At 47.9% G+C, this 25320-nt stretch overlaps 1 protein-coding gene across 2 annotated transcripts in view; it reads right to left on the reverse strand.

Moving 5' to 3' along the window:
- Positions 1–2564: 2564 nt before the first annotated feature.
- The window catches only part of zbtb16a (zinc finger and BTB domain containing 16a), a 134171-nt gene continuing 111415 nt past the window's right edge, over positions 2565–25320 (reverse strand). For both annotated transcript variants that reach the window (XM_064351023.1, XM_064351024.1), the window contains exons 5-7: positions 16749–16919; positions 10657–10824; positions 2565–8263 (exon numbers count right to left, since the gene is read on the reverse strand). In XM_064351023.1, the coding sequence (XP_064207093.1) occupies positions 8034–8263; positions 10657–10824; positions 16749–16919 (569 nt within the window). In that variant the 3' untranslated portion in view covers positions 2565–8033. The remainder of the gene's footprint in view (positions 8264–10656; positions 10825–16748; positions 16920–25320) is intronic.

The following is a 25320-nucleotide window of genomic DNA, read 5'->3' on the forward strand; positions in this document are numbered from 1 at the left end:
CCGCTGAATCCTTTCCCATCCACGAGATCATATCTGGGTCAAAGAGCACGTCGATGACGTGACCTCCGTCACTGTCGCACAAAAGCTATTGAACGGCATAAAAAAAGCTATTGAACGGCATTCACCTCCTTACAACTGGTGCCTCGCAGTCACGTGGTCCATACCAGCTGGGGATGCCATCTGATGCTTTTATTTATTTATGAACTTTTGTAACAGAATCAAAATTAAAGAATATAAAAGAGGACACCAACACCCACCCCCCATCACACACGCACACACAGACACACGGCAAAGTTAAGTAGGGAATAGAGAGTGAGGTGGACTTCAGAAATGGTCTGATTAGGAGCTTATAAAGACATGCAACCTGTGAAATCAAGAGTCTTAATGTTTTTTTTTTTGATCAAACAGGGCCCACTCATTGTCAGGAACCGAGGACGTGTACTTATTTTATTGCAAACCGCCACTTTATGGACCAGCTCCAACAACTCCCTGGTAAGAACATAGACTTTCTTTGTTAACCATTCTAGAATCGAAACCTCTATAGGGTCCACCACAGAATAAGTGTACTTGTTGCTTTCTCACGCCAAAGACGAATTCTGGGGTCAGGACGTGTGCTTTTGGGGCCCATTCTTCTGAGCATTGTGGGAATTGGCGGGTCCCCTGGCTCCTCTCTTTACACACTGAGCAGAAGGCAGAGCCCCTCATGTCTTCATTAACCCTGTCAGAGCTGCTCGGAGCAATCGCGTCGATGATGCCCATCTTTGAACTTGCTCTTAGAATTCTTCGCGGTTACTTTCTGGGCGCTCAAACACAAAGTATGTCATACTGAATCTGTCGTATTAATCACGAGTCTGGCTTCTTTCTGGACTGCTCATATGTATGTCTCATACCGCGATAAATCCACCCTCAGGTATATTGTTCGAGTTTATTTCAGGATTATGGTCACTGCCCCAAAGCTGAAGGAGAACTAGAGGCCATCTTTAAGCTAAGGCATCGCAGGGCCTTTAAAATAACTGCAGTATACTGAGTGTTACCACCCCCAACTCTCACCCAGACACATTTATCCAATATCCACTACAGGCTGCAATGCAGTGACGATTTAATGTACTAATACATTAAAGCATGTTTTATTCGAGATGCAGTTAAATCACAGAACTATCGTAAGACATACAGTACAGCTATTCTGTACAACATATGTACTAAATTGTAAGTAGGCCATGGCCAAAAAACGACTTTTTAAAAATCTAAGACTTAAATCATATAAACAGTATTATATAAGTATGTGATTGGTCATAATTGTAATTCTGGAAACGTATATATACTATTTAAAGTGGAAAAATATTTTTCTGAGGATCTGCTGGAGCTTCCTTACAAGGGGGTCCCTGGAGCCCAGTTTAGGTTCAATTCCCTGCCATAACATCCCCACCATTTTTATTTCATCAACATTTTCCATGCGCCTGCACTACCTGAGTTAAGGAAGTTCTGGAACACGGAGGTTAAAAGACAACAGAAAGAGAAAAAAAACCGAGCACACAGAAATGAACAAAACTGGGAGCGTTTTGTATGCCTCCCTCATCGCCCAGCCCCTCCCTCTGATCACCACAAGCCGAGCTGCCTTTGTTTCCCGGGGAATGGTAATCGCGTCGCGCGCATCTGAGCCCTGCATATCTAATGATGCTCTTTATCACCGCGGAAATGAGAGAGGAATGCAACGCCAGGTCAGAGCAGCGGGTCAGACTCAAATGCACTCTGACAAGAGCACATTTTTGTGTGTTTGTGTGTGTACATCTGTATTCATGGCATCAAATAATATAACATTTAAATTCACTTGGTTTCTGTGAAGGGCGTGAGCTGTGGGCACAAGCATTATTAATTGTGAAATGTTTTTGTAACATGGTGAAAGATATCAACATGTACTGCAAGTCTGAGGGGGGTGGATGGGCAGTGGCAAATTATTTCAAAGCCTGAAAATCAATACTTTTACTTTACAATTCTTAATTATAGTGTAAGTTTAAAAAAAAACCACTGGTGACACAATGAGGTGCACCATGTATCGTATTTAGCCATGTCACCACGTTACCTCTAAACAACTTCATAACTGTTAATTGTATTTCCAAAGCCAAATCGCCACAGGAACCAACTACTTCAAAGCATCAGGGCAAAAGTCCACCCCCGTCATGCTTGTGTGCACACACATATGCGCACACACACACACGCGCACATACACGCGCACGCAACACACACACACACACACACACACACACACGCAAACCCGTGCACACACTCACACACAAAATACTGGCAGTTTTTTTACACAAGGATCAATTAGGCGTTTTTTCTTTCTTTCTTTTTTCACTTAATTGAAGGTGATAGCTTCAGCCAAGATGGTATTAAAGAGGATTAAGAGACTAGATGTAGAGGTGATTAAAAAAAGATGCTGATAAAATATTACGATGCTGAAAAGGTTCGCTTTCTGCTTGAAACCCCAATGTCTCGCCAGGCTACACCATAAAATATACACATCAATAAAAATGGAAAACACATTAGAGAACAGTCAGACAAACTGGAGTTCATTTTTTATTTTTTTTCTAACTGCAGATTTCAGGTATACAACTGAACATTGTTATTTTCTTATGAGACTTATAAATAAAAATACAAAAAAAAAAATGTTCACTACAAAACAATCTACTGTTAGTAGGATGTAAAAAATATTTTTTCCGCTATTGAAGGCACAAACTTCACTTAGTGACAACATGGAGAAGAAAACCTGCAGCATTAAATCTCTTTTATTTATTTTTTTTCACACTCCATCAGAGAACACTGAAATGTTACAAAGAGATGTGTCTGATCCTACACTGAAAAAGGGAAAAAAAAAAATTCTAAATCAAAACCGAGAATCTGATGCTGGAATTTGCAGCCCTGGTACAGTAAGAGCAGCGCTGCAAAACCCCACACATCGCTTCTGTGCCGGAAAAGACAAAGGACCTTGCAAAAAAAAAATAATAATAAAATAAAAATAAAAAAAAGCTCTAATGCAAATTAAGTTTATACAAATGACAAAAAAGAAGAAAAAAATTATAATTGGGCACCTTCTAAGATTAGGCTAAGAACAGGTGCTGAGGTAGACGTAACTATAACAATTCAAATAATAATAAAACACTATATTCTTAATACAGAGCAACTGGACTGGCACTTGTGCTGTCACAACAAGGAAAAAAAAAAAAAAAAATCACGGACAAGCCAAAAAAAATAAAAAATAAAAATCAAACGACAAAAATGAGAAAAGCTTTGTTACAATAAAAAGCTTGTTATACTTGGTCCGACAGGGCAATTGGTCCTCAGTGCTGATATAAAAAAGACAGAATGTCTTGGTGCTTTGTTACTCAAAAAACAGTTTAGTTATAGACCTCGATGGCACATGCATGTCAACACTGCATGAAATGGCTACTCGTTCTAGAACACCACATGGGAGCACAGTGGTCCAGCTGCAGGGATGCCATGACGACACAAACCACACTGCTGTCGCTTATTTTTATTTTTTTTCATTTTCCATTGAACACACAGTCACGACACAAGCAACTTGCACACACAAGTGTGGGTACCAACCAGTAGCGGCATGTCGCGCCCTAAACCCTGCAAAAAAAATATGAAAAAATATGGATTTCTCCGGAAAATGAGTGGTTTTTTTCCTCTCCATTTTGTTTGTCAACAAACCTGATGCTGACAGTAACATCAACAAAAATTTCTCAGTGTTTTGTCAAATGCACAAAGTGTTTCAAACAACCCATTTATCGATAGAAATGCATACCTCTTTCATGGTCAGGAATGTTAACTGTATCTATTGTCGGACAATTAATGTACCTTTTTTCTTCTCTCTACTTTTAAAAAAGGTATTTATGCATACTAGAGCATACATTTTAGAGATGTCATTTGACTTTTCTTTGGGTTGTTAGTCACTACAAATTTAAGTTTTATTTAACCAGGGAGATCACCTGAAAGAACCGGTTTTGTCCTTCACAGCGATGACCTGGGGAAACTCATTACGTGAGAAAGCAAATCACAGTCATAATGGAAGGTTTACCCAATAAACTATTCCATTCCCCTCAATCATTATAAAATACTCATCCTTTCTTAACGAAATACAGTAGGAATGCTTCCTTAAATCAGTTCATTTAAAAAAACAAAAAAAAAAACAAAACAAAAAATAAAAACAAAAGTTGCCTAAACCTCGTCAGGCCATCAAGACATCCCTGGCAGTCTGGTGACAACCATTTATTTTCTTTGAAAATACAGAAACTAAGTAGATATAAATGGACATTTTTTGTAGAACATTTTCATTTTAGGCACAAAGAGAGTACAGATACATCAGAGGAGCATTGTGGGAAGAACTATATCAATGCCAATGTAAGCCGTAGCGCGTCCAGAGAAAAGTGGCATAGAACGCTATTTCCTTTTGTATCTAATTAGTGCATTTGTCTCAAACACGCGCGCGCGCACACACACACACACACACACACGTAAGCACAAACAGCGACACGCACAAAGGGGTACGCACGCAACTTACACACACTGCTCGGCACAAGCACGCAAAATCAATGACACAAAAGCAGTAAGCGCAGCGAGCGAGCGTTTCTGAACGAACACTCCGGGAAAAAAAATAAATAAATCCTGCCGACAGAATCCCTCTCATAGTCTGTCTTTAGTGTGATTTGATTTAAAAAAATAAAGAATCCTCTGGCTTTCATCTGCAACTCATATTAGTAAATAAAAAAAGAGAAACTTTTCTGTCTTCCAGAATTAGTTATTTGCATTTGATTAACATCTCCAGAGGGAAACCCTCAATTCACAGTGTTTTCAGTGTTCAGAATACCAAGTTAAGAGATGAGACAAGCGCTCACTGCGCCTGTTTCTCATTATCCCTTGTTTTCTTTTTTTTTATAATTCATTTCAAGTAAAAGATGTTTGCAATACATTTGATTGAAAAGTTGTTTGTAAAAATATAATTGATCGCTGGCGGCACCCTTCTCCTAACTGAATTTTCGTTAACACATGGATTTTGTGGCATGATAGATTTAGTCCTTCGCCTACAATGCATTGACATCCAGAAAAGCAACACTTAGCACTACATCTTAACACACATTTATGTCCCAACATTACAAAAGGAGGCACAGGGCAAACAAAGTCAAACAAGTTTAAAAAAAAAAAAAAAAAAAAAAAAGATACAAACTTTGCCCTGCTCAAAACTCGACAAATGGAAGGGGACTGACACCTAATACAAAAATATCACAATTTTATATATCAAACTGCCTCTGTGGGCTCCTGTCCGGGAATATGCTGATGTCCAGAAAACACTATTGACCAACAGCATCTTTCTTTTATTCTTTTTGTTTTTCTTTAATTACCACTTGCAGTCCCAATTGTCCAACGCACTCATCATCACTGCATATATGACCTGCTCTTGGTGGTTCAGTATTAATAAACCTTTTTTTTCACATTACAAAACTACAACTCTATTCACATATTTTTCAAGTTTAACATTTTTTTTTTCCCAACTCTCTTCAAAGTACGAGACTTTTACTTCAACAAATGCCTCCCAGGTCAACCCCGTCCCAAATGCCTCCCAGGTCAACCCCGTCCCGCGCTTTAAGGCTTCAAAATCTTTTCCACCGTTAAGTTAAAAGGGAAGGAGGGGCCAATACACGGAAAGAAAAAAAAACGATTTTCCTTTTTTCCTTACCAACCACTACCTTTCCTGACCCTTTATAACATCGTTAACAGACACAAAAAAAATGCAGGAAAAAAACAACACAAAGATAAAGCATGAGATGAAGTTGCCATAATGACACAATGCAAAACACAAATTAAACAAAATGTGCTTTTCCATACAAAAAAAAACCCAAAAAAACAAAAAAAACTTAGAGGTAGCTTTTACAACAATGACCAATACCCTGGCTCTTTAAAAAGCAGGGTTAATTAAAAAATACCAAATTTGGTAAGAATAACGCACAAAATATACAATGATGAAAAAAAAAAAAACAAACAAAAGAATGCTATTCTCACTGTGGCACTTAACTCCTTAATTCCCCAGTATATATCAACTTTCCACCTCACCCTCTTGCAAACACAGCTTTCAAATGCGCAAATTAAAAAGGAAATAAAAGATTAACAATAAAGGAAAATAAAAATAAGCCCATGAGGTCACAAAAAAGAGGTAATTCAAGTACAACGTGTCTTAAAATAAGAAATGCACACAAAGCAACGGAAGAAAACGAAATTATGAAGAGTTTGCTTCTTCATGCGTCTCTGACCACCAGGCGGGGGAGGGGCTGGGCAGACAAATACCTTGCGCTGTCAATCAAACACGTCTGAAACACTTACCATGTAGATATGTGGTTACAAATACTTCTTACACATTGTCAAGTGTCACAATGTTTCAGAGCAAACATGATATGGCAATTGTAGCCATTTTGGTCTCTGACTTATTGGCATAATTCATGTATATCACTATCACTGATATAGATTAAACCCCAGTAAGCAATGACGGAAATTCAAATGAATAGCAGACTACGCGCAATATGGGGAAAAATGCAAAAACCGGAAACTTCAAAATCTACGTACGAGACGTCCTCTTTAAAAAGAAGGTAGCGGTGAGCTACCCGACAGCTTCAGACAGAAACACCAAACAGAGACTGTCAACGTTATATGTGTATACTGTGCAATGATCCATGATAATATACTTTACTATGATACACCAGAAAAGATGGAAAGAAAGAAATGACATACTGCAGTGTGGACTCCTTGTCTGAAATCACAATTCCCCCCCCTAGGGGCGACTCCGTTTTCCAGATAAGCCCTTGTCAAGTGTCAAAAAAAACATGTCCTCCGTGGTAAGGTGTACAGTATGTGGAAGTTGTGAGATTTGAAGATATAGTTAATAGATCATTCTGTAAGTGAGCATGTACGTATGTATGCGTGTGTGCGTGTGCGTGTATATATATATATGTATAGACACACACACGCACATATAAAGAGAGAGCGATATCTCCATATCCCTGTTCACTTGTTAGGCAGGAATATGATTAATATCAAAACAGAGCTATCCTTTATTTCACTCAGGGTTCTTAGGGTCTCCTTCCTGAACACTAAACTTTATCTTCTTTAGTCAGTTTTCTTTTTTGTCAATTAACAGGCATCCGACCTTCGACCCCCATGCGCTCACATGGTTGGCCACTAGAAATCGCCACTGAAGATATCCGGTCTTGCCCCTATTCCAAAACGTACTCAGTGGCGCGCCTGGCTACGTAGAGCCAAGCCAAATGAAGGATGCTTTTTTTTCTTTTTCTTTTGTTTCTGTGAGAACATCTTGGCCCAGGCCATTTGCAACGGCTCTAAGTGCTCTGTGCACCCTCGTCAGGCTGCACCTGAGGGGGGAGTGTACGTTTAACATTTAATCTGCGAGAGGGGGCGTGTGTTCAGGGAAAATGGAGCCTTTGATGGGTTTCTAGAAGGTACCACGGAGAAAGGGGGAGAGGGGGAGGAAATCACCAATCAGGAAGAGGCGGTCTCTGGTCTCCCAGAATCTAACACTTGGAAGATTAGAATCGGCCCCCATAGCGCCCCCCGGCCCCTCGGTTTCACCACTGCACAGAACGAGGGATTCGACAACAACACCTCTTCAAAGGACTGTGGTGGTGAGGGAGGGATTCAGGTCTGATTCCAGTCTAATGCAGACATACCCCATAGAGTATAAAACATTACAGGGTCCCCCCCCCCCCCAAAAGCACCTCCTCTCCCACTGCCTTCTCTACTCATCCTCCCTCCCTCCCTCTCTTTGCCTTGCCCAGCCCTTCAGCAACCACACCTCCTCTCTTCCTCCTTTCCTGTATCTGAAGGGGCTGTTCTTCCTGGTACCGTTTCTCTGTTTCTCTTTTCTCGCGGATTCCCGTTTTTTTTTTCCCTCCTGGTTCGTGCCCTTCCGTGTCCCCGCTTTCCCACGGCGCCCCGCCCGCCCCGCCCCGCCCCCCGCCCCCCGCTCAGACGTAGCACAGGTACAGGTAGGTCTTCTCTATCCTCCAGTCGGGCGGGATGTCCTCGGGCTTGTGGCCCTTCATGTGCTTCTGCATGGCCGACAGGCTGGGGCAGTACTCCAGGCAGATGGTGCACTGGTAGGGCGAGGCCCCGTTGTGGGTGCGCAGGTGCTTGATCATGGCCGAGTAGTCCCGCGACCGCTGGTGGCACAGCTTGCACTCGAAGGGCTTCTCTCCTGCGCGACACACAGCCACACGCTCATCAAACCTGCCCTCAAACCGCCCTCGAAAACTACGAAAAAAGTATATCAGGCAGGACTTTCCTCATCCTGAATGTGATTTGGCCGTGTGTATTTTTACAATAATCGCCACTTTAGCGAAGGCCGCATAGGTAACAGGTTTTGGAATGAACTGTTTGAAAATCATTAGAAGGGGACATATTAAGGGCAGACTGTGTCAGTCCCCTGCCATGCCACTCTGTACTGTGATCACATCTCTGTCTGTACCCCTCTCCACTTCCCCCCGCCTGAATAAAGAGGAAAAACACATCGGGAGGGCAGACCGTACACTCTCCTTTTAAAATGAACACATAAGAGCTATTCCTGTGATATAAAAATACAAAAGAAATGTTTTATAGCAATTTATCAATGTTAAAAATGTGATTTGGAAATCCCAAGCAGCTTGGCGTAATGTAAGCCTAATCAAGCTTCTCTGAACATTTGTACTGTTACATGAGCAGAAGCTCTCACTAATGTAAAAAAGCACAGCTTTCATCTAATTACCAAGCCAGAAACGGGCCGCCTGGCACCTTAAAATGAGACTTCTGGAAACCAAGACACTGAACTGCTGACCTTTTCAAAAGGACAGGAAAATAACAGGAGTATCCGGGTTCACTGTGTACAGCCGGCCCTCCGGCCCCCCGGCCAAAAGAAAAACAGACCATGAGCGGGGGACGCTCGCCGCTCGTCGGGGTGCGTCTCGCTGCATTAATGTGCCGCGAACTGATCTGAGACCGAGCCGGGCTTCCGTCTCCAGGGTGACCACGGCGGAAAGCGGTTCGACTTTCTACGCGAAAGGGGCCCCGACTGAGCGCGTGCGGGGCAGCTCCGGTCACCTCACTGTAAACGGGAGGGGGGGGGGGGGTCGTAAGGGGGGGGGGCCCTGAATGAATTGCACGTGCGGCCCAATCATCGATCGGGCATGGACAGCGGCCTGCCGATGCCGATGAGTCACCCGCCCCGGGTTCCCTTCCGCGGGCGCCGGCCTTTGACCGCGGGCTATTCAGCGCTCTCGTTATCTGAGCTGGCGCTCGGCTCGCCGGAAAAGCCCCCCTCCCCTCCCCCCGCCATCCTGACAATGAGGAGCCAATCATCCGACGGCTTTCCTCGATAGCGCAACTTAACAGCTGTCTTGCTGAATGGGGGAGGGACCGGGGGGGGGCGAGGGGGGGGGGGATCTACCCTCGCTACACTTCACCCTGAATGGCCTGGACAGTGCAGTTCACCGCCCCTCCCACCCCCACATCACCCTTCTCCTTACCCATCTAGCCCCCCTTCTCTGCCTCATGACAAAATGTCATGCTCTGCCATTGGTGTAATCCCAGTGTAATATTCTACCCAGTGTATCACTGTGCTCTCAAGCATAATACTGTCCTCTTCCTCCTGTACCATTGCATTTTTCATTGCAGTATTTCACTCCACTCACACTTACTCCAGCACTTTGCCAGTGTAATATTGTACTCTTGCCAGTGTATCGTCAGTGCTATACTGAACTCTACCGAGTGTAACGTCAGTGTTATACTGAACTCTGTCGAGCGTAACGTCAGTGCTATACTGAACTCTACCGAGTGTAACGTCAGTGTTATACTGAACTCTGTCGAGCGTAATGTCAGTGTTATATTGTACTCTTGCCAGTGTAACGTCAGTGTTATACTGAACTCTGTCGAGTGTAACGTCAGTGCTATACTGAACTCTACCGAGTGTAACGTCAGTGTCATACTGAACTCTACCGAGTGTAACGTCAGTGTCATACTGAACTCTACCGAGTGTAACGTCAGTGTCATACTGAACTCTACCGAGTGTAACATCAGTGTCATACTGAACTCTACCGAGTGTAACGTCAGTGTCATACTGAACTCTGTCGAGTGTAACATCAGTGTTATACTGAACTCTGTCGAGCGTAACGTCAGTGCTATACTGAACTCTACCGAGTGTAACGTCAGTGCTATACTGTACGCTGCCTGGTGTAATGTCAGTGCTATACTGTACGCTGCCTGGTGTAATGTCAGTGCTATACTGTACGCTGCCTGGTGTAATGTCAGTGCTATACTGTACGCTGCCTGGTGTAATGTCAGTGTCATACTGAACTCTACCGAGTGTAATGTCAGTGTTATACTGAACTCTACCGAGTGTAACGTCAGTGTCATACTGAACTCTACCGAGTGTAACGTCAGTGTTATACTGAACTCTGTCGAGTGTAACGTCAGTGCTATACTGAACTCTACCGAGTGTAACGTCAGTGCTATACTGAACTCTACCGAGTGTAATGTCGGTGCTATGCTGTACCCTGCCTGGTGTAATGTCAGTGCTATGCTGTACCCTGCCTGGTGTCGGGGGGAAGCTGCACTGACCTGTGTGCACGCGGTAGTGCGTCTCCAGCTGGTGCTTGAGGCTGAACTTCTTGCCGCAGCCGTTGCACTCGTAGGGCTTCTCCCCGGTGTGGATGCGCTTGTGGCCCTTCAGCGTGCTCTCGTCGCGGAAACAGCTCCCGCAGAACTCGCACTCGAACGGGTGGTCACCTGCGAGCACATGACCCGGTCGTGACATCACTGAATGACAGAACACCAAAAACCCTGACATGGGTCTGAAAAAAGTGAATGACATTAGGTATAATATGGAAGGGTTATGATGGCAGACTACACCGAATGACGGCATCTCCAACATTGTTCAGTGACTTGTCAAATGTGTATAGGCTATATGGATATGATATTTAATGCCATCAGCTAGTGACAATTTCCATAATATTTGCATATCACTTCAGTGTTGTATGAAATAGTTTTATCATATGGAGTATGTACACACAATAAGACATTCTTATTTGTCTGGTCATTGTAAGTTTGGTAAAAAATAATTTAGCTGTTATGTGAAAAACTCCTTCCGTGATTTTTCCTCCAAAAAAAGCGTTCCTTCTTTAAGTCTTGTTTACAATTGCACATTGTCACACAAACATCAAAGGCGTAACAAGCATAGGTACAATTGCACAATAATGTATAATCTAATGAGAAAAACTCGTGTGGAAACACGTTTGTGACAAGTGCTTTCTTTTCAAAGACGACGTGCAGGGGAAGCAGCTGGTAACCTCCACAGGTCTTTCATACCCCAGGTAACAGCCCGCAGCCCTGCTTAATCGCTCAGAAAAGAAAACCGTCCAGATAGTTCGCACGATCGTAAAAACAAGCAAGTAAACAGAGAGAGAGAGAGGGTGAGAGAGAGAATGGAGGAGAGAGGGAGAGATAGATAAATACTCTAACCTAAAAATGCCACAAATGCCTCTCCTCTCTTTTCTCTGCGAGGCGACAAAAAAGCGGCGATTTACGGTGTGGTGCAGCGATCGCGCCCGACAGCCGATACGGATAGCTTTCACGCCGCTCTGCCAACCCCCACAGCAACAGCGCGGCTAACAGATAACTGACAAGGGGGCAACAATACGTCTTTAGACCATAATTATGCATCGGTTTCTTTCTCTCTCGGAGGTCAAGAGCACTGTACCCTCAGACAGGGCACACCTCTAATGGATATTCAGATGTCAATAATCAGCGATAGGATGATACGTTGAGGCTCTCTCTCTCTCTCTCTCTCTCTCTCCTGCCTGGCACTAATTGCTTTCCTGTGTGTGAGTAGCAGACGGCCGTATATCATTTACTCCCTGTACGGACGCGGGACGCTGCCAGGCGTGAAACGTTTCTCGATATTTAATGCATTTCGCTCCGCCGCCGAAGGTTTAAGTCATCAGCAATGACCTACGCGTTTCATTATCTGGCTGTCCAAAGCGCCGTCCGTGCCGGGGAATAAATTGCGTTTCTCGTTATGTACTGTCATGCTCAAGCTCCCCCGCTCGCCGCGTAAAAAAAAGGAGACAGTGTCAATTTCCTCAGGCGCGCGCTCGGGAGCGCCTAAATGCTATTCACGTCCGCGCGCGCGAGCGAGCGTCTGTCTGCGTTCCAGCCGTGACCACCATTACACCTGCACTGGCGGAAAGGACAGAAAGGAAAGTGAGGAAAACGGGGGGGGGAACCAGAGTAGACGTGTGTGTGCGCGCGCGTGTGTGTGTGTGTGTGTGTGGTTCGGGCGGGCGAATCAATGAAAGTGACAGTCCATATTTGTCTGCATGAAGTTATCAGGGGCTCCTGCTGTAAGACACTGTGCTCCCTCCACCATTTCAACCACCGCGGGGATCACAATCCATCACCGAGCGGGCCCAGCCGCCCGCACGCGGCGGGAATAACAATCCCGCCACGTTCACCTGACTTCAATTAGGGCTCGCCAAGCGCTGCAATAACGAGCTCTTTTAAAGCGCCAAAAAAACAAACAAGCGCGTTTATGTCGGAGCGTAAGGAGTATGATATGTCGGCGAGAATTCGCACATAAATTCTGGTCGGCGGTGTTTGTCATGTCAGACAATTTCTATCGCTTAGCCGACCGTGAGATTTGACATTCTGACATTCTCTGTAGTTTACAGCATCACGGAAGGAGAGAATTTATTAGAGCACCGTAAAAAAAAAAAAAAAAAGTCATATTAACATTAACTGCGCACAACACCTTCCCTTTCTTTATTCAAATGCAAAGTTTGACTTTTACAAATGTAAAGAGTACCCTGTAATTAAATTTCACACTGATATGCAAAGGAGAGGGGAAGCATAATCTTACTGGGAATACATTATACCCTAATGCAATAAAGATACAGTATCATAAATCAGAGCAGTGACACCATTCAGACAGCGAGCACCTCTCCCGCTCCCCCTCTCTCTCCTAAGAGGAAAAACAGCCTCAGCTGGGTGGTGTTAATGGTGGCAGGGCGCAGCGAGATGCAGTGACATTTTGCGTGGGGGGCTGTAAGAGCGTCAGGGGACTTCCACCTGCGTCGCCTCTCCCCCAGCCCCAAACCCCAAACACCCCCTCCCCCCCCCACCCCACCACCATGCCCAGGGCCGGCAGGCAGGGCGTGCCCGCTGCACCGGCCCCCGGCTCGGCCACGTGCCCGTCGGCGGGTGGGGTTGAGGGACGCCTCCAGCACGCGGGGAAGGGGGCGGGGGGGGGCGGGGGTTCATTATGCGATAAGCAGCGCAAATCAGGGATCCATCAATGCCAGGGCCCAGGGCTGGCCTGCGCTATCAAACACAGCTGCGAACACAAAACAGCCCTCGCAGACGGAAAATGGGCTGCGAGTGAAACGCAGGCGGGGGACAACAGCGGAATATTAAGGAGGCCGGGCCGCCTCTGCGGAGCGGGGAGCGGGGGGAGCGGGGAGGGGAGGGGAGCGGAGGGGAGCGGCTGGCTGGCTGCGCTGATTATCAGCCCATAATGTATGCCAGCGCTCTCTTCCCTGCTCCTCTGTCCGTGTGCGTGCGCGGGCCGTGTTCTGCGGGTCGGTGTTGTGTGTGTGCGTGTGTTGTCCGTGTTGTGTGTGTGTTGTTGTGTTCTGTGTGTCATGTGTGTGCTTGTGTGTGTGTGTTGCGTGTCTGTGTGTGCGTGTAGTGCTTTGTGTGTGTGTTCTACATGTGCATGTGTGTGTGCGTACGTGTGTGTGTTCTTGTGCGTATCTCTGTATGTGCGAGTGTGTGTACATGCGCATACGCAAGTGAGCAAGTGTGTGTGAGCAAGCCTGCATGTGTGTGTGTGTGTGTTATTGTGCCAGACAGTGCTGCAGAAGATGAATCACTGCTCTCTCTTATTTTGTTTTGTCTAAACAGGCACGTTGCGTCTGTGCACAGGGCTCAGGCAGTTTTGTCTGATACCAGCGCTGGCACATATCAGTAAAACGACTTTCCAGAGCAAAGAGAGGGAGCCTCATTCGTAAACACGCCGGCATTAGGCGTCTTCTCCTCACAAAGCCACCCCCCCACCCCCCCATTTTATAAAAGGAGATATCTATCAAGTCTCCACATAAATCTAGGGATTTAAAATATATGGAGTCCATGCCATTTAAATGGGTCATATTCAGGCGCTGAAGAAATGGTACTGCGGAGCGATTGTGGCTAAGAGCTGTGCCACATAAGCGAGCAGAGAGATCAGATTATGGGCGAGTAATATTATCTGGTGGCCCAGTTCGGCGCTGTCATTTTGCCTGGGAGAAGGGAGCGTTTTTGTTCTTAATCTCCCTTCAGCAGCAACAAGCGGAGACCTCCGCCGCCACCCCAGAGCACAGCGCGGACGGCGCGAACGCGTTCCGGTATCAGAGATCCGTTTACGGCGGGACGAGAAATAGGGGGGCTGGCGTGGCACGGATCAGGGGAGAAAAAACGCCGATCTGTCCTGAGACTGGTAAATAAATATTTAAAAAATAAATAAATAAAAAAACAGTGAAAGTGGTGTTAAACGGAAAAAAGGAAAAAAATAATAAAACGGCGCCGAATGACTCTGACGCAAACTGAGCTTATTTTCGGATAGTCGCCGTTTTTTAAAATCCCTTGACAAAAGCCCCCCCCCCTCCCGCCGCCGCTCGCTCAGCTCATTGCGATGTGACGCACGCCTGCCGTAGGGCCGGGGTTCGAAGAAGCGCGACGCCCCATCTGACCAGTCAGCGCCCGCCGGCGTTTTTTACGCGGGCGGCCCGGGCGTCCTCTCTGATGTCCCGCTCACAGGCGTGACGAGGCGCGAGGCTCGCCCCGTCCCCGCTGCACCTCCCCGCCACACGCGCGGTAATGGTGGCTGTCTGGGCTGCAGAGAGACCGCTCGTCACGTCTCCCCCCCCCCCTCCCCCTCCTCCCTTTCAAATATTTATTTTGGAGTCTGGATCTCAACCGGCTCTGCGGGCCTGACAGTTATTTAAGGTCACAGACGATGAATATGAGAGCGGGAACAAGTGCCGCACAAAACGGGAGGGGCCCCGCCTTTTGCGCCATCTAGAGGTGAAATCGAGGTACTACAGTTATACTGGGGGAACCAAACACTCGATGGGGAGGGGGGGGTACAGCTATTTCAGCACTGCACAGAACAAAAAGAGCAAATGTCTATTCGCAAAAGGCGATTCGCACTTTCCTCATTTTTGTTTTAAACTTAAATTGCATCTGAGAACAAAAATGACGAGGGAATCTCCTCCTGGCTCGCCCGCTCCCCGTACCTGCCGCTTGCTTCCCGTAAACAAATTAGCTAGCGCGTTTCATCTCAGTAACATTGCGGGAGCGCCTCAGGCCGCCTGCCAGAGCTGTCAAGGTGGAATTCACAGCGTAAGCAGTTAGCAGATAATTATCAACCATTTTGTCTTCTTTTTTAAAAAAAGCATCTTTTAATGCCGCTTTCAGTCGCGACGCCTGGGGTCTGCCTGCCTCCGCAGCGAACGCGGCGACGCTTCAGCTACCTGAGGAATCAGAGGAATCACTACAGGATACTCGCTACAGGAGTATCCTATCAATGAAAACTCTCCTTCCCCAGGTGTCCTATTATGCACCCTGGCGGTGTTCAGCATTTCCATGCGCATCCCAGCTGTGTTCTTTCCTGGACAACAACTTGTCCCTCATCTGTACAATACACGTAGTAAATGTGACTAAGATGACTTCTGCAATGCTACTACGCTAACTCCGCCCACATCTCGCACATTTGTCCAATGAGACGGCTGTGTGGTCATCTCCTGCTCCTGGCCTCAGTGATTGGGTTAAACATTCTCCCAACAAGATATCAGATGCCAACACCTTCCATTAGCGCGCCCCTACCACCAAAGCTCCAGGACAGCAGTGATTAATGCGCGATGTAGTCCCTATATTTCAGCCCTTCAATCAGTCAGGCTAGTCTGCGCCCCCTGCTGGAGGGGGAGCTCCCTGCACTCGGCACAGGTGCACAGCGACCCGGCGCGTTTCCAGGGCGCGCCTGCCGGTTTCCTGTGGACGCGCGGACCATAGAGAGGCTGAGCGGGCAGCGAGAGGAGCCACGCGGTCTGGCGCGGTGCCAGGGGGGAGAGAGAGAGAGAGTGCGCTGGGATTATTTCCTCAGGAAAACAGCGGGGCCTGACCCCGTCCCCTAACGGTTTCCAACCCTGGACCTCTGCCAAAGCCAGAAAGGCCCGATTGTGTCCCACCATCCAGACCGCAAATTCCCCCCCCCTCAAAGTATCAATGAGAGAGATGAGGAGGGATCACTGCAATTAATTGCTGACTTGACCCCTCCCCTATCTTTGAATTCCAGCCAATGTGTATCCAAAATAAAAGCCAGAAGACAATGTTTTCCAGAACCAGCAGATTTGATGGGGGGTGGGTAGCTTTGTAAAAGCTTAAAATATTGGGATCTCAGACAGTATTTTTTTCAAGTCAATCCAGTTCTGATTCATTTAGCTTTTTTCTGAAGGTGTACACCCCAACGGTTTAGTTAGTCTCAGCTTTGCGCTGGGTAGTAAACAAAAGGTTTTTTGGGAGCTGAGGTTGCTGAAAAGGGGCTGGGTCTGTACTCACCTGTGTGGGAGCTGAGATGGGAGAGGGCGGGGCCTGTTGAAAAGAGGCGGGTCTTTACTCACCCGTGTGGGAGCGGAGGTGGCGCTTGAGGGCGGTGTGGCTGGGGAAGGTGCGGTTGCACTCGCTGCAGATGTAGCTGCGCACGCCGGCGTGGACCTCCATGTGCTGCTGCAGAGCCGTCTGCGTCTGGAAGCGCTTACCACACAGCAGGCAGAAGATAGCCATGTCTGAACCTGAGAGAGAGAACATGCACAGCATGAATACACACATACGTACACACACACTCACACACACACTCACAGCCATGTCTGAACCTGTGAGAGAGAACATGTACCGTATGAATACTCACATACATACATGACGACACTGCACCCGCGTCACAGCCATGTCTGACGCAGAGAGAGACTGCCTGCGAATACACACACGACACAGAAGATAGCCATGTCTGAACCTGTGAGAGAGAACATGTACAGCATGAATACACACATACATACATACACACTCACACACACACTCACAGCCATGTCTGAACCTGAGAGAGACAACATGTACCATATGAATACTCACATACATACATACACACTCACACACTCACAGCCATGTCTGAACCTGAGAGAGAGAACACATACAGTATGAATACATACACACACACACACACACACTGAACCTATGAGAGCACGTACAGTACGATTACACATGTAACACACACATATACGCTCGCACTAATTTCCGAATCAGAGAGTAACCAACATTAATATACAAGCAGATGGTCACATCTGAACTGGTGAGAGAGAGCACACAATACAACCTGAGTGGCAACCGCCTTTTCAACATTTGGAGGGAAGGTTATGCATGCTTCTGAAATCACTCAGTGTCAGCTGACACAGCACAAGTGTTTTGTCTGCACTGCAAAATGGCACATTCCACTTCACTCACAGCTCCAACGCGAGCGTTGATGTGGGAGCCTCCAACAGGAGACTGCTTCAATGGTCCTTCAAAAAAGGCCTCAATGAGAAAATAAATTCCAAAGGAGCAATTCATCATCAAAAAAGAAATTACACTTATGACAGGCCTGGAATAAAAATAGATTTTGTTCAATTTGACTACCTTACACATCATAAAACACAAATGTGTTAAGTATCATGTTCTCCTGACACTATACACAACACAAAGTCCTCTCCTATAACTAATGTGGATAGTACACATCAAGTGAGCAAAACTAATCAGTTAGATCTCTGTCCACAAGAGGGCAGCACCAATACAACACCAATTACGGTGGTTACTCGGAGTGCACAGGCAAACAGGCCTTTTATAACAGAGTCTGGGAAACAAGATTCATCTCCCCAACACATAATAATTTAATTACAATCAAGCACAGCTCTCGGTGAACTGAGCTATGCCAGCCGTTTTCTTTGGTTCCATTTTCACACCATGAACACACCAGCTCACGCACGCACGCGCACACGCACGCATGCATGCAAATTCGCACTTTTTCAATTACCCAGCTCCTGAAAACTCAGGGGGGGAAAGCGAGTGTTTAGAGCTCAGCTTCTATTTCATCGGTCAATAGCGCATCTTTCCAGCAAAGCTGCCGCTAATTTAAAAATCCATGAGAACCCAGGGCCACATGCTCATAAACGCGAGCGGGGGAGAGAGGGAGCGAGAGAGAGAGGCAAAGAGCCAGCCATCCCTCCCAAATCAATCAGGACCAGCCTCTGCACAGAGCAGAGAAAACAAAACAACTAAAAAAAGCAGGAATACAGGAACAGTGGGTCCTCTGCTTTAATGTAACGCCGTGTATCAGGAAGTCCAGTTCAGCACAGTACACAAGCTAGCAACAGTCAAACATTTCCAGAGTTCTGCCTGCGCATGTAGCTTTCAATGAGCACTTCTTTTTCTTTTCCCCCCACTTCACCAATGAAAGACAGCCATTGATTGGGAAGGGGCGTTTGACAGGGTTGGGGGGGGAGGCATTGAAGCGGGTGTGAGTGACAGGCGTGTGTCTTTAATGCATGGGTGACGGTTTCAAAGTAACGGTTACGCGATGGCTTCTCACAAAGAAGGAAGAAAGAAGAATCGAGAGAAAGGAAGAGGAGAGAAAGGAGATAAAAAGGAAATGGGAGACTGACTGGACATACTGTACTCTGGTAGGAAAACCAGAAGCCCACTTGAATTGTAATTCATTTGTAAATAGTAAGGTACGATTGGACATCTGTACATGCTAGAATATTACTGAGGATAAAAACATTGACACGTTGCGGTTCTTCAAATGACCTAAACCTCCTTAGGTCCCCCCACAAACGTTCCACTAATGTCCTTTCTGCATTTTGAGAACCAACCGCCTCAATAGAACACAAGTCATATGCACAGCAGCAAAAAAAAAAAAAAAAAAAAACCCTTCACTGAAGGACTAGCTTCAGCTTGACCGCATGGCCGAACCTGAATCCCCAGAGCAATGCAATACAGTAAGCAGGAAATGGGATGATGGGCTCCTAATGCGTCAACTGCTGTCACAAATGATTAAAGAGACGCCCTGGGGGAAATGTTCAGTTGGACACCCGCAGTGATGCACGGAGCATCCAGCTCAACACCTTTCCCGGGTTTCCTACCCATGAGGCAGCAGCCTTGGGCACGGCCGCTGAGCCAGGGGTGACCGGTATAACCTCGCGTAAGCAGGGCCTCGTGGCCGGCGGCACGTGCCGGGGACGCGGGCGGGTGCGTCTCCCCGCCCAGATGAGGCAGCCCTGCCCTTTCACCTCCGCTACCTTGGCGCGTCCTGTAATTCCTCAGTAAATACAATAATCCAGATTCGTTCCTGTTTTCCGCGCGCGGGATTACGCAGGCGCCCGAGGAGCGCAGATCGCCTCAGGAGAATCGGCGCCCGCATCCACAAAGACCTCCGGCGGACCTGACATCTTCTACGCGGCGTCATGACAACGAGCAGTGTTTTATCCCTTATTTTCCCCTCACAATTTTGGAGCGGTTAAGCAGTCATGAGCTTGATTCATCGCTGCAAAGCCCCCCGTCTGTTTGTGAGAGACACGCATTTACACCCTCCCTCCCTCCCTCCCTCCCTCCCTCCCTGTGGCTGACTGCACCCTAACACAGCCAGATTACGCACTACGCCGTGACACGCATCGCCGCGCTGAAACCCAGGGCCTTAGCCGAATGAGCCACCTGGCCGCTCAGCTTTTATGATTTTAGACGTCTTGACTTTTTAGAGACTCGTTTTCCAGAAAAGGCCAGCAGCAGCCAAGTGGCATCTTTCCTGCACGCGGAGCAGAAACGGTGCCAAAAGACCTTTCAAATTTTGTCTGTACCTGAGCTTCGAATGGAACGATCCGGAACAGTACGTCTGACGGCACGCATCAAGAAAAGGCACAAGAACGGTGTCGCCACGTACAACCATTAAGCTTCAGAAAGTACGATTGTTTGCTAATAATGGCACCGTAGAGCAAATTGTTCCCCCCCCCCCCGACGACAGCTTAACGCGCGGAAAGCACCTGCTGTACCTCGCGGCCGTGCTGACGAAAGCGTCTGTTCGGCTGTACCGAGCTGTTACAAAACGAGGCTCGTCTTCTCTCAGAAAAACGTCCATCTATTCTTGCTTGTTGTTTCAATCCGATTCTCTCTTTTACGCTCGCATTAGTCGGAGCGCAACTTTCTTTGTTGGTTTGGGGCGGGGCCGCACCGGCGCCGGGGTCCTCTGAAGTCCTTTCTCTCTCCGCGGCCGACCGGCAGAGCCGCGCGGTCGCTGACCTGGACGCCCGCGTGGCTCAGGCAGCTGGCGGGGGCGACATCACGGGCGCCCGACCGATCGATACGGCGCGACCGGGGCGGGGGGGCACCCCAACCCTTCCAAACCCTCCCTCCCTGGACGCTGCTACGGCCGGCTAACGGGGACAGCGCGACGGGGTCAACGAACACGCCGCCAACGTCCAGCGTGACTAAAACAGGGCGCAAACAGATGGCGGTATGTTCACTCATTCATGTCAAACCAGAAAGTGAAGAAGCCATGTACAATAATAATAGGGCCACTGCCAGTAAGTGGGTACATCACAGGTTAGCTGAACCCCATTCTAATGACCCCGGTGCCAGAAGAAGAGCAGTTGCGTGCAGCCAACTGGAGTTCAGGTCTGGCGCCGAGCGTGTTGGAATGTCTCAGAACAGGGTGTCCTAACACCCCTGGTTAACACCAGGATGTGCACTCTACAGCTTCGCGCCTTCAGATCGCAGCCAGAGGAATTAGGAGCAGGAGAACACAGCATCAAGCGAACTGTGGCTGAATGACTTCCTGGAAATGCCGGAGCATAGCGAGACTTTTAAGAATGAAAGGGGTGGGAGAAGCGGAGGGAAGAAATAAAGCAGCTGACCTGGGAAGCCATTATGTTATAAAATGGAGTCAGGCAGGGTGACACAAGAACACCGCCACCCGCTCCTGTGTTTCGGCATAATTTACCTCTCTCCCACCCCCCCCCCCCCAATCTATTTATAATGCTGGCGGCCACTACTGAGGGAGGAGGGGGGCCCTCCCATCCACTTTCCCTTCTAAAACATTAACTTAATGGAGCTGAAGAGGTGGTCAGCGGTATTTAACCATGCTGAATAGGGCCTGCTAATGGAGAGGGATGCTTCCAGATAGGAGGTGTCACCACACGTAGGGCCTGTTCTGGGGGGGGGGGGCCTCGCCTGTACGTCCGGCACCCTGGCGGGGTTGGCGGGCGATGCCGCCGGGCGCGAGCCTCCGGAAAAAAAAACCCTCGCAAAAACACAGCCCCCGTGGCGCGTCGGTGGCATCCGCGACCGCGAACCGAAAATCTCGCCGCCGCGGCGCGGGACTGAAGTGGAGCCGGCGAAATATTATTAGAACAGAACCCATCAATTTCAGCAAATAGCCATTCATCACTCTCATTCCACCGTGTGATTTCATGTGAGCGACCAGATATGAACTCTGCAGTACAACAGGGGGTGGGGGGGGGGGGGGGGGGGGGGGAGGAAAGCCACCGCGCAGCCAGAAGGTCGGGTTACGCGGCTGTGGAAACGTACGTTAGTACGCTGCTGTTTCATCCTGCTAGGAACCGGCCATGCGTTTTTTGCAATGCTAACACTTTCCATTGAACCCTAAAAGGGGAGGGATTAAGTAGGAGGGGGATCTCCAGCCTGATCATGTGACTCCCTCCGGGTGATGCAGCAGCTGCGGTCTGCCTGCCGGCTGCATCAAGTCTGCAGAGCTGAAATGCATGCGCAGCGCAGCTGGCTGCGCACGTCTCAGAGGACGCGCGCCCTCGGGAGTGGGGCTCGCGGATCGATGGAGCGCGTTCGTGCGACGGGACGGCCCTGCCGCCCCAACTAAGCTTTCTGAATTTGGGGAACGAGAGAAACGGGGGAGTGAAAAGCGGTTAAAATCCGAAACACCGCTAACGTTGGCCTTGGGCTACTCTGGATGCCGACACCGAGCACCGTAAGATGCTAACGGTCAGACAAGAGCTGCACTGCTTTCAGCAGCAGATGCATGATAAATGACGGGCTCACACAGTATATTTATCAATACTGTCCCTCCTGGTGGGAAAACCCTTCACTTTTCTCTCTCGCTGTCTCGGTCTCTCACTCACAGAACAGAAAACCAGGGCCTTCACCTGTAGGTCCTTTCAATTTTACAACTGATAAAACTCTCCAGCACTTTTGAAACACCGCAATGTGTGCGTGAACGAGTAATGGATATCTGTGGGCGTGTGCATGTGGTGTGTATATATGGCGTGTGTGTGGGTACGCGTGAGTGTGTGTGAGCGTGTGCGTGTGTGTGTGTGTGTGTGTGCTTGTGTGTGTGCGCGCGCGAGCGTGTGTGTGTGTGAGCGTGTGTGTGTGTGTGTGTGCGTGCATGTGTGTGCGCATGTGCGTGTGTGTGTGTGTGTGTGTGTGTGTGTGTGTGTGTGTGTGTGCGTGCATGTGTGTGTATTCCTCGCTGTGTGTGTGTGTATGTGTGTGTGTGTGTGTATGTGTGTGTGTGTGTGTGCGCGTGCGTGCATGTGGGTGTATTCCTCACTGTGTGTGTGTGTGTGTGTGTGTGTGAGCGTGTGTGTGTGTGTGTGTGTATGTGTATGTGTGTGTGTGCGTGCATGTGTGTGTATTCCTCGCTGTGTGTGCGAGTGAGCGCATAAGGTCGCGTTCGTGCGGATCTTTCCATCTCGTTTAACGCGCGCAAAGACAAAAGGATGCCAGCCCCGATACGGTGCGGAGCGGCGGCCCCTGGCACCGAGCCCGCCGCTCCCGCCGCTGTGCGCCGTCCGACCCGCGTCCGCGCGAGCTGTAATTATAACAACCGCACCGTCGCTAAGAATAACAGCCGCGATATCATCGCGGCCGACACAATGACAGCCGTAATGAAAATACATATTACTGCACCGGCTGTAGCGACAATAGAGGCGGCTGGCTTCATGACCTGTGGCTCCTTCGCGTTGGGGGGAAAAAAAGAGGAAAAATTATATAATTGATGGCATCCAGCAGAGCTCTCATAGTGTCGGCGCTGACTGCTTCTGAAAAACCCAGCCATAAAGAGCATGATTGACAATAATGCTTAAAGGTAGCAGCCTCTGTATTATGTGCTCAGGTCAGCAGGTTGAAGGTGCGTGTTCTGAACAGTTTGATGACAAAAAGCATGTTTACCAAGTGCCTGCTATTGGGTATAATAATAACATACTGTAACATACAGTACAGCGGCAAGGTAATCATTTACGATATGAAAAGACACTTTTTGAAAAACGTCCGCCAACAGACCCCACTACTGCTACAAGGTCTCTCTCTTTCAACGTCAGATCAGCAGGAAAGTGTTAATCATTCTCGGGTAGGATGAGAAATATTCATCAGACTGCTGTCGATAGCCTGAGTCAGGACTGCCTCTCTGACATGCAAAGCTAAGCAAGCAAAGGGTTAATGAGGCAGGAGAACTCACTGAGATGAAAACAGGCGGTAAAATCAGACACGATTAAAGACCACTACCATGCACATCCCCGTTTGCAAGATTTTAAAAAAAAAGTTACATTTTTTTATCCACTGGATGGCTGCCAACCATGCATGTATGTGTGTGAGCATGCGTGTGTATGTGTATACACGTGTATGCGTGTGTGTGTGTGTGTGTGACATCCGTCACATATGTGGGAGAGGCAACATACTTGCAGATGCCCTCTCATGGTCGTAAGTTGTGTTTTGTTGTACAGTTCTTGAATTTTATTCCTGCAATTGCTGTGGTTGCCTCGATGGGCATTTGTCTTAAGGGGGGTGGTGATATGTCCTTGACAGGCTTGTCTTGCTCCATCTGCTGAGTTTCAGGTTTCAGGTGTGCCTATGTGGGTGTGGCCAATCACCTGTGATGGGTGCTCAGAAACACCTGGTGGGAGCTCTATAAGAGCCTGACCTGCACCACTCTGGTCTCTCTCAACACTGAAAGAGCAGGGTCTTGCTAACCACCACTTGTTCCCTTTTTTCTTTATTCTTTGGATTGTGATACATCCAAATGAATAAACCCATTTTTAATCAATCCCATGGTGTGTTTGACTCCCTTATGTTATGGTCCTTTTGAGTCACGGTTATAACAGTATGTGTGTGTGCGCGCGTGTGTATGTGTAAGACATAAGATACAAGATGGAGACTGTGTGAGAGGCCGATGCTGTGGTGAGCTCTGTAGCTCTGCTGTTTGAGAGGCTGCGGCTGACCACAGGAGGGGGTGAGAGGTCGGGGGGGTAGGGGGGTGGAGGGGGGGGTCTCAGGGGGGATGGGGTTTGTGAGGGGGGGCAGGGCCTTGGCAACCCTGCTGAGCCGGAGGACAATGGGTGCAAGCAGGGGCTCAGAGAGGTGAAACAATGCAGTCCTCTCTGGTGCCAAAACTGGACGGGCCTCTTCATACCCCCCTCTGGCTGAATGGCTTGGAAACCTACAGTGCTACAAGTACGAGTGCATGTAGAAAAAATTAACACACACATACGCACACAGACGCACATGCACATGCAGACACACATGCACACAAGCACGCGCACACACACACGCATGCATGCATGCATGCGTGCACACACACACACACACACACACACACACACAAAATAAAAATCTGATTAACAGACAAAACATTCACGAAAGATAAGCAACATTGTAGTTCACGCAACTTTGGTAGATGCACTTATGTTCTCTTTCATCGCGAGTCACTCTAGATAAGAATCTGGTAAATGAATGTAATTTGATATAACACACACGCGCATGCACGCACGCACGCACGCGCAAACACACTCATCTGTGCTTTTCCCCAAAACAAACGTATTCAACAAAAATTTTTTGAACAGATGCCCCTAGTAAAAATTCACAAGCACGTATCCAGGAGGCCTTCCTGAAACGAGCTGTCGGTGAAAGCGTCTGAATGACACAACGCCGATGTTTTCAGAAAGGTTCCCCAGGGCCGCGCCCTCCCGCTTCTCTGCTGAGGCTTCAGGGACGTTTCGGAGTGGAAAGGCGCCAAAGCCGCGCGGCTCATTCACTCCCACAGAAGAAGCTAAAAGGAAGCGTCTCGCTCGTATTGTAACCTCACGAAAAAAAAAAAATCTTTTTGAAGTCGGCGGAAAATGCTAACTGTGACATGAGAGTGGGGGT

The sequence above is a fragment of the Anguilla rostrata genome, chromosome 9, assembly GCF_018555375.3.
Source record: "Anguilla rostrata isolate EN2019 chromosome 9, ASM1855537v3, whole genome shotgun sequence".
Taxonomy (NCBI): Eukaryota; Metazoa; Chordata; class Actinopteri; order Anguilliformes; family Anguillidae; genus Anguilla; species Anguilla rostrata.